Source organism: Tursiops truncatus, chromosome 1 (assembly GCF_011762595.2).
Source record: "Tursiops truncatus isolate mTurTru1 chromosome 1, mTurTru1.mat.Y, whole genome shotgun sequence".
Taxonomy (NCBI): Eukaryota; Metazoa; Chordata; class Mammalia; order Artiodactyla; family Delphinidae; genus Tursiops; species Tursiops truncatus.
Genome location: NC_047034.1, coordinates 43968273 through 43978592, shown reverse-complemented (window position 1 = coordinate 43978592; position 10320 = coordinate 43968273). Strand labels below are relative to the sequence as shown.

At 34.8% G+C, this 10320-nt stretch overlaps 1 protein-coding gene across 3 annotated transcripts in view; it reads right to left on the bottom strand.

Annotated features, from left to right (window-relative positions):
* Position 1: 1 nt before the first annotated feature.
* TPR (translocated promoter region, nuclear basket protein) overlaps positions 2 to 10320 on the bottom strand; it is a 62789-nt gene continuing 52470 nt past the window's right edge. Inside the window, exons 44-51 of one of the 3 annotated variants that reach the window (XM_019952526.3) lie at positions 9299 to 9367; positions 9093 to 9187; positions 6992 to 7098; positions 5655 to 5762; positions 5358 to 5514; positions 3553 to 3671; positions 828 to 923; positions 2 to 204 (exon numbers count right to left, since the gene is read on the bottom strand). In XM_019952526.3, coding sequence (XP_019808085.2) covers positions 149 to 204; positions 828 to 923; positions 3553 to 3671; positions 5358 to 5514; positions 5655 to 5762; positions 6992 to 7098; positions 9093 to 9187; positions 9299 to 9367 — 807 coding nt within the window. In that variant the 3' untranslated portion in view covers positions 2 to 148. The remainder of the gene's footprint in view (positions 205 to 827; positions 924 to 3552; positions 3672 to 5357; positions 5515 to 5654; positions 5763 to 6991; positions 7099 to 9092; positions 9188 to 9298; positions 9368 to 10320) is intronic. The other 2 variants (XM_019952527.3, XM_019952528.3) reach the window with 2 other exon arrangements.

Below are 10320 nucleotides of genomic sequence, written 5' to 3'. Positions count from 1 at the left end.
AAATTTTGACACTGAAACACATTTTATTAATAAAGAATGTTGATATAAGCATACCAATTTAAATACAAAAATGTTTTTCAACTCGACAATCATTACACTACAACAGATTTGACTAGCTTATTCACAGTTATTATAGTTTATAGAACACTTAATTAATATTTCCTCTATTTATTCCTCCTCTCCCTCCCATTGCATGGCTCATACCTATAAGAGACAAAAAGAATTAAACTGAATGCATCTTTTAAAAAGTTAGCTCAAAACTAGAGTATTCACTTACCCTAGTTCATTATAAAAATTTTCAAGATCAAGTGTGCAGGCATGTAGACAAAAAGCTGTTAGATATGTCACATCTTCAATGGAACTTACAACAATCAGATTAATGTTTTATTACATGAATGCAATCTCTAACAGTTACATTGGAAAACAGAGATATTGAAATTTTACATTTCTTTTACTAGCTAAACAAGTCACAAAGCTTTATTCTGCTGTATAAAAAGTATAACAACAATAGGCAGAGATGTAACAAGTAGTTACATCTACATAGCACTATAACAGTTTAGCTTTTCCAGATTATACCATGAATTTAAGGAAGAAATGAATAAAAATAAAATGTAAGCACATATTCATGATATACCTATGGTATACAAACTTGTCTGCAAGATGTTTACAGATTAGTAAACATCATATGCTCAATGTATACTTATTTAATCAACCCTTGGAACGTTTTAAAAAAACTAGATACACATTGGAGGCTTAAGGATTAGAAAACTCATTCCATTTATTACTATCCTACATCCTATCACGTGATCAATATGTTAGAAATTTACCTCTCTGTCTGTTAAACTGACGACCACGGACACCTTGTCTCAATGTTGTCTGAAGTCTTACTCGTCTGAAAGGCTTTGGCTGACTACTGCTGGTATCTAAGAAAAGCATTAATATACAAGAAAGCAAGTTAATAAACAAGAAAGCAGTTATAGTGACAAAAACTAATTACTAAATGAATGCATGGATAAAATGCAGAGGTGCCCATTGCTTTCAATATTTAAATGTTGTTTTTTTAACAAGGGACATTTAACAAACAGAAAAGGTAAAAAGTTAAGAAAAAAGTTCTTTTTGACTTTTTTCATTCATTCACTCTACTAATTTAATAATAAATATGTACTTGGTGCCTATCCATTTATCAGACACTGTGCTAGGGGTTGGGGAATACAATGGGAAACAAAATACCACATCCCTCAGGAAACAACAGTCCATTACAATATAACATGAGTCATATCTGACTCTTCTCTTTTCCAGATGTCCCCAATCCAATCATTAGAAAATCTTGCAAGCTCTAATTTATTTTTATTTATTTATTTATTTATTTTGCGGTACGCGGGCCTCTCACTGTTGTGGCCTCTCCCGTTGCGCAGCACAGGCTCCGGATGCGCAGGCTCAGCGGCCATGGCTCACGGGCCTAGCCACTCCGCGGCATATGGGATCTTCCTGGACCAGGGCACGAACCCATGTCCCCTGCATCGGCAAGCAGATTCTCAACAACTGCGCCACCAGGGAAGCCCGCAAGCTCTAATTTAAATATATATCCCAAATCTGACTACTTCTCACGACCTTGACTCTACCATCCTGTCTAAAACATCATTTTTACCTTGAATTATTGCAATATCCTCCAAACTTTCTCTTTGTTTGTCCATTACTCACTTTCAGTCTCTTCTCTACACAGCAGCAAAACTGATACTGTTAAGTCTTTAAAGCAGATCATGTTACCACTCTGTTTGAAGCCCTCCAAAAACCTGCTACATCCATGAAAGCCAAAGAAATTCCAATGGTCTCCTAGATCTTTCCTCCCCCACCCTGTTACCTCCTGCTAGTCTCTCTCTGTCCTTACTGTGCTCCAGCCACAAAGGCCTCCTTGCTGACCCTGAACACATCACACCGCTGCCTTATGGACTTTGCATCTACTATTTCTCTCATCCTGGAACACCTTCCCCTGAATAGCTGCACAGCTTTGCTCCCTTACCTCTTTCAGGTCTTTCCTTAAATACCATTTTCTTAGTAATGTTTTTGTGAAATTGCCTGGCACTCGGTGGGCACTTAAGTATTTGGGGACCAAATGGATAATTGCTTAGATGGGGAGGTTTAGTATTTTATGTTGTCAAATAAATTTAAGAACACCCTAATTTCATATTATACTGTAAAAGGGAACAAGAACCATATTTTCTTATGCAAGCTCTGATAAGATATAGCTAGTACCAATTCTCCTGCTGAGGAAAGACAATTCTCATGGAACATCAGGATATAACTGGAGGCACAGAACTTCAGTTATTGTATTGTATTATTAATAATATTACTGTTTTACTAGTAACTATGACAGCTACAATTTTTTGGGGCTTTCTTACTGTGTGTAAAGCATTGAGATATAATTTACATACATTATTTTAAATCTTGACTGCAAGATGAGCTATGAATGCCCATATTTCACAATGAAATGAGCAGAGATTTAAAGTTACTAACTGTTAAAAGGCAGATACAAGATCTGAACCTGGGGATGTTGGCTATAGGTTGATGTGTCACAGAAAAGCGTCTAAAAGGCAGAATATATCTTGAGATAGGAAAGTTCCATGATTGAAAAAAGTAGTAACTGAGCAGGTCTTCCATAAAACCTGAAGGTTCTACGACAGAGTTTGAGGATTACTGCTATAAACCATTTAAAATGAAAACAATCAGAGAGGATGACTGAGTATGTATTTCTTCAATAATAAAAGTAATTCCCTACCTAAAAACTTTGAGATAGATAAGCTAGTGTAGTATACTGTTTAAGAGTGGAGTCTCTGGAGTCGAACTTCTTGAGTTTGCATCCTGGCTTGCCCATTATTTACTCACTATGTGACTTGGAAGGAATTTTTCAACCTTTTGTGACTCAGTTTCCATTACTATGAAATGGGTATGCGTGCTTACCATGTTGGGTTGGTGTGAGAATTAAGCGAGTAAATATAGGTAAAGGGCTTAGAATACTGTCTGACATACAGTAAGTGCTCAATGAATGTTAATTAATTTTTAAAAGGTCCTGCAGAATTAATTTTTATTGCAAGAAAGATACATAAAATAGCCCTTTTCAAAGTTAACTTCAAAAACATGAAAAACCAAACTTTAAAACTATTTATATCAGTAAATTTCAATTTTTTTTTTTTTTTTTGAAGCAACAGGCCTCCCAACCCTCAACCCTCCATACCAAATCTCATGTAGAACCTAATATGCAGAAGAAATAAAAAAGGAGCTGCTCTGGTTTAAACACAGGCAGGAGGCCTGGAGTACTACTCCTTAGCTTCTCTCCTAATAACCCACCCCTCACAACCCCTATAGCACCTCTAATGTAACCAATTCCCATTAATATAAGCCAAGTTCCTTTTAATAAAATAAAATTTCTCTTTTAAATGAAGCATTTTAAAAGTCAAGGAAAAAAGAATTATCAATTGTAACTAACAGAGCAGGATCTTTTGCAAACAAGTTTGATGTATAAAAGCTGTACTGTAGTCAAGAGCAGGAACTTACCTACAGAAGAACTGGAAGGAGGGTCCTGGCTGGTGGAAGGAAGATCTGACTCATCAGATGCCTGAACAGGCTCTTCCTCCTGCTGGCTATCAATTTCGAGGCCTGCTTCTGAACTAATACTAAGAAAGGAAAACAAAAATTGATTAGAAAATACAAAACTGATCCTAGAATGTATCCTAAATTTTTCCCAAACTTTATTTTTCGATAGTCTACCATTTAAATAACCCAGAGCTCCCCTCCAACTCAAAACTGCAGTCTCTGATATTGGTAACCATACATTTTTTTTAAAAGGCAGGGGAAAAGAGAGCTCAAGCTCTGTTTTCCTCACTCCTTTTCTCACTAGGACATGTTTCAATTTTAATTTTTGCTTTTTCCTCTCTTTTGCTGTTGTTGTTTTTTCTTTTTGACAAAAGACGTTCACATTCTTGATATTCACAACAGATATATTATCCAGATTTTGATACATCACAAAACAACTTTCTAGGAAAGCAGAGTACTAAAATAATTCACAACGGTTACAACTATTAGTAATATACCACTATTTCACCATGGGCTCTAGCCTAGATGAGACAGGCTAGGGTAGGTGAATTCCTGGCTCAAAGCTTTAACTCCATTTTTCTCTCTCTCTCTCCCATTCAAGAAAGTACATCAAAAAGCAAGTGAGGGAGATAAGAGTACAAGAATAACTTGAATCTGTTCCAGTTTTTATCGTCTGCAAACTTTAGTACACTTATTAATAACAATGTACCTGAAAGATAACTCTCATGACTCTGCTAAAGTTGAGAAGAACTGGTGAAGTGCAGCCTACGCAAGTTATTTTAATGTTCAGAGTCTGAGCTTTCTCATTTGTAAAACGGAGATAATACTTTGCAGAGACACTGTGTGGTTTAGAAATGACATATATAAAGGGACCTGCATACATGGTATGGAATTAAAGGCAGCTAGTATTTTCAGCAGGATCTGTAACTTTCCCCAAATTAAGCAGCACTGTGTTAGAGGCATAATAATAGACCTGCCTTTTTTCTTATATACTAGAGTTGGCCTGTAATTACACTAAGAAAATGTTGCTAAATAAAACAAAACCTCTGAGCTCTACCTAGGAAATCTGGGTTCTACTTATAGCTATGCTTCTGACTATGAAGCAGTCCAACTTTTTTTATTTTATGAAGAATCAGGTTCCACCTTGAAAGTTAAACTTCTCCAAAACCACTGTCCAATGGTTCTTTCCATTAAATTACTCCACCTCCTTTGGTTTAAAAAAGCCCAGATGATTTGTTACGAAATACTTCTTTTGTTAAACTTTGTTTATAACTGATGTGCTAAAAACAGTCAGGTCTTGAAGATTTCTGATTTTTAACAAGTTAGTGTTTCAGACCAAGTTCTAAATGCACGTAAATAAAAAATAGGTGAGGTTTGCTTGAGAGCCCACTACTAAATGGAAAATTGAGTCATTTCCTAATATTTCCTAATTTTCACAGAAAGCCTTCTTTCTTGGGGAAAAGTTCAAGCAGCGATATTAATGGAAGGGTGATTCTAAAGAATACTTTGTTCTAGAATGCATCATGCAATTTTCAAGGAGAGAACCTTTTAAAAAATTATTTGTCTTCTGTAATAACAATGTCTTAAGTCTTAAAATATGATATTTTGTGCAAATATTAGTTTTCCAAAATATATGGCTTGGTTTACTTTTGTAACAGGATGCTATTGAAAACACAGCTCAAGAGACTGTTGCTTCCTGGCTTAAAAAAAAAAATGTAAAAGTCTGACAAGTTTAAGCAAGCAAAAATTACACGGTAAACATTTACCCTTCAGATTCTGCCTCCACAAATACTTCATCTCCATCATCACCTGTTGCTGTTTCATTTGTTGTGGATAAAGTGCCAGTGGATGTTGTCACCATTGGAACAGACTGAGAAGCATGCTCTGAAGCATCAGAGGTGGTACTCTCAGTAAATACAGTCACTTGAAAAAATGAAAGACCAGAAAAGCAATGAAAACTTTAACAACTTTGTGGTTTCTCTAATTTTTAGCTAGAAGATATATCACAGGTTTCCATTTTACCATTATAACACATAATCTATTGATCTGCCTTTGATACCTACCCGGGGCTGCTACTTGCAGAGGAGTAGTGGGAACACTTCGGCCACCTGACTCCTCTTCGTGAGCTAGGAAGAGGGGCGTTTCATACATTCCCAAACCTAAAGACAATTCTGAATATTAATGATTGAAAGAACAAAATATTGTCAATATCCCAGACATCTAAAAGAAAAAAACTAATCAGTGGAGACACACAAATTTGTTGGAGCCCACAATTAGCCCATCAAGCAAAAATCAACCCCTCAAAAATGTAAATACAATTTAAATGTTTCCTTTAAGCTCCCTAACACTAATTTAAGTAACCCTAAATAAAAAACAGCTAAAATGCTCTTATAAGTTTTGTACAAGCTAACTTTACTGAGTGCCCAACTATGAACTAGGTACTGTGTTTGAATCTACTCTACACCAAAACAGCAAGGTATTATTAGTCTCCTTTTCGCTAAAGAAACTGAATTTCAAAGAGATTAATTAACTTTCCCAAAGTTACTAGTAAACTGGTAGCATTCCAATTTAAGCCTAGATCTGACTTCCAAGTCTTGGAAGTGTCCTATAATAAAGCCACATAAAATTGTGAATTCCTCTGAAGTCAACTCACAATTTCGTATTGGTAGAGGGAAGCAGTGTTAGACCTCACATCCTAAACCACCAGGGACTAAGATGTATTGCATGACTTACACGAGGGCTGCAGATTAATCTTTGTTTTCGGCTTATTATTAAAACAGTATGCATTCCCTATTCACTTACAAAATGCCATAATTGCTTCCCAGAAATATAGCGGGTTCTATGAATGCCAACCAATGATTAAAAGGTAATTAATTCCAGAAATAGCACAATTCATGTCCAAATAACCAACTGCTATTGGTTATGTTAGGGGTCATTTTATTCCACGTTTTTTTAACATTTTATTTTTCTTATTTTTAATGTTAATGGAAAATATCTAACTAGTTTTATACACTTAACTAGGAATGTCAAATGTCAAACTAAACAAAAAATATGCTGTATTCCTTCCAACAACTTTCAAATGGCTGGTTAGTACCTAGGTATATTTATTAGCACAACAGATACTCCTGATACTATATTAAAAGCCAAAAGAGATACAAATGTAAAAGCTAGTCATTATGCCCAAAGAACTGAAAATTTTGTTGGAAAGACTAATATGTAAGGCAGTGCTTAATAAGCAGTAAATATATTATAGCTTCTTCCATAAATTAGGATAAGGTTTATTTAGATATAGACTTTTTTACATTAATATTTGCTCACTTAAAAAAAAATCATGTCAGAACAGCTTATTATCAAAATACATGCAAATCCAGAAGAGCTAAGCTTTTATTTAGCGATTTACCTCCTTGAGAAGCAAGTTGGCCAAGATCAGAGTGACTAGAACTTGTTTGTGGCATATCTTCAGGTGGCCCAAAACGGAATCTAGGAACACCAGCAACCTGTGGGGAACTAAACAGACAAAAATTAATTTAAGATGACACTTAAAGTTACCTTGTTTAAACTGCAATGATGGAAAGACTATAGGAAGAATGAAGAATAAGCATAAACAAAGTAGGAAGAAAACAGTTTGAAAATAAAGTTGATAAAGGAATTCTCATTTATGAAAATATTTTCAAAATATCAGTTGTCAAGAATTTAGCAACAATATAAATCGTGTGATTCATATTATGTGATCTATATATACATGATTTATACATAAATAGCTTTCAGCTGTCCTGAACTACACCTCACATTTCTTGAATCTGCTAGAAATCCCTATGTAGATATATTGAAAGCAACATAAACTGAACACGAAATGTAACAAAAAAAGAATAAAGTCATGAAAAAAGTTTTGTCTCAGTTTTCAACGTTTAGTCATAGATAAATCAGGTCACCTCTCGAGCCCATTTCTTATCTGAAAGAATTCACTAGGTGGCTCCCAAGGTCTAGAAAAAAACTTTAATATTAGATGGCTAGAAATTTGTTTTCTCGCTGACCTAATAACACTACCATCCATCTTTCTGCCCATAATCCAGGATATAAAATAGCATTGTCTCACTCTTTGCCCACTCCTTACCCTAACCTTTCTTGGCTAGTCAGCTACTGATGTTTATGGATTCTACCTCAGTAGTAACTCTTGAATCTATTTTCTTTTCTGTTTCACACTATTGCTTTAGTTAAGGACAGTCTCAGTTGAATTTTTAAACCTGTCTCCATAAGTTATTCTTCTACTAGAAGGACATTAAATTCTTCTGAGCTATGTGAGAATGTTGTTGATTGGCTGGCACTCAGCAGTTCTTTAGGAGTGAGTCTGTTTCTGACTGGCTGACTTTTGGAAGAATGGGGCTGACAATGATCAGTTGGCTTGTAAAATTGTGTTAGCTGAGGTGAGTTGTGGTTAACTGAGCAAATTTAAAACTGGTTTTGACGGCCATATGTTGCCACATACTACAGAAAAATCAATCATTCCCCAAGTTTGTAGAAACATTTTTATTCTATTCTTCAGGTACATCCTGTCATGCAACTGATACTTCAGCCACAATTAAACATGTGCACTTCCACGTGGAAAGTCTTTTTATTCTTTAAAAGGAGTGGTATAGCACAAGCGTTAAAATAGGTTGTAGAGCCAGACTGGTCTGAAATAAACAAACAGTCACTTCCTAGCTGTCTGACCTCTGGAAAATTTGTTAGCATCTCTGTGCTTCCTTATCTGTAAATGAAATAATAGTATCTATCTTCATAGTTACGAAGATTAAATAAACTGATTCAAGGGAATACTCAGTAAGTTTTAGGTGTTTTTTTCCAAGACTCAATTTAATGTTGTCCCCATTAAGTCCTCTCAGATTCTCTTCCCCTAAGTGTTAGAATAAATCACTCCCTTGTTTATATAAACAAAGCCTATTGCTTATGCCTCTATTCTCCTAGATTGTTTAGGTTATTATTAGTTGTGCATATGCTTAGCTTTCACAACAATATTTTCCATCATGATCACTGTAATTACTAATACCTTCACCAACATCTATAAAGCATTTATTATGTGCCTGGTGATATTATAAACATGTTAACATAAATTCATTTAATTCTCACAACTTATGAGGTAAGAACTATTGTATTATTATTCTTATTAATAAAATGAAGATACTCAGGAACAGAGAACCCAGCAACTTGACATAGCTAGTAAGCAGTACAGCTAGGTTCCAACCCAGGCATTCTAACTCTAAAGTCCATGCTCTTAACCATTGTTATACTGCCTTTAAATTTCAAATTCCTGATGGAAGCAACTGTACTTCATTCACCTCTATGTGATTTTCCCCAACACTACACCCTCAACCCTCCTACCCTCAACTGCTTAGTACATAGCATAGGACTTAACAAATAATGAATCAATCAAATGTAATCAAGTTAACAGGGAAACAGGAAGAATTTGATTAGTCACAAAGTATGTTTCCCTCTCACTGACTTACTGAATTGCTTCAGCAAATCCATCAGTACGATGTGGCACAACAAGAGTTGGGGTACTTGGAACTGTTCTATCTTCATCATCAAAAAAATGCTGCTGCTAAAAAGACAGAAAACAAGTACTAAACAGGCATGACAGGAGCATACGTATGGACTACACAAATAACTGCTGAACAAATGAATCACTTTTACACGACAGGTAGGTACTTACCATGCCACCTATTCCTGGAGTCAACTGAAGCCCACGTCCTACAGACTGCCTCCGGGTCATCTGGATTCTCTATGTCAAGAAAGGAATTTCATTTGTTTTAAGGAATTAGGCAATGAAACAAACACCAAATATTAACAGATATGGCTTATTATATGCTGGTAATAAAATAACTGAAATGTTAGCAGATAATGTAATCACTGGGATTTTTCTTAGGAAAAACTGCTACTAATCTTGTACCAGTATTAAAGAAATCCATTTTGTAAACAATGACATGTTTTTAATTATAGACTATAATATTAACCAAGAGACAAATATTTTATTAGCCAGTAGATAATATTAACCAATATGTAAAACCAAACTCTGATCCTATTTGTAGGTTCCGATCTAACTTAGTTCCTATCTCCTTAATTTAAGTGTTAGTAAGTATCCTTTGATCTTAAAGTTTAATTATCCTTTGGAGTTCAAACAGCCGTACTGACTACTTGTAAACTGTTTCCCAATTTAGACAATTCTAAATTGATAGAATTGGCATATTTTGCAGGATCCATAAACAATCCTGTAAGGCTTTATATTTTCAGAAGATGAGGTTATCTTCATCAGTGGTATTTTAGTAGAATCTACACTTGACAGTGTTTAGTACACTACAGAGTAAGACTCAAGCTACATGATTAATAGAGCCTTTGTACTTTTCCTGCTATTTCTTCAAGAGCTTCTGATAAGAGATGTCCAATCCTACTACAAAGAGTGTTAAATGGAAAGGGTTATGCACACTTTCATGAACTTTAATAGTGGATATTAATATATGTGATTGCAAAAAAATAAGAGGAAAAGAAGTTCTGTTAAGCAGAACAGAAATTTCCTTTTTTTTTTTTTTTTTTTTTAAAAAAAGTGCATCTTAGAGAAAGAAACCTTCAAAACAAATGGTGGACAGATGCTGAAATACATTTTATTTTAATTAAAATCCAAGAAAATTTTCTTTAACCTGTAAAAACAGCGAGGAGACTTTTATTTTCTATGAATAT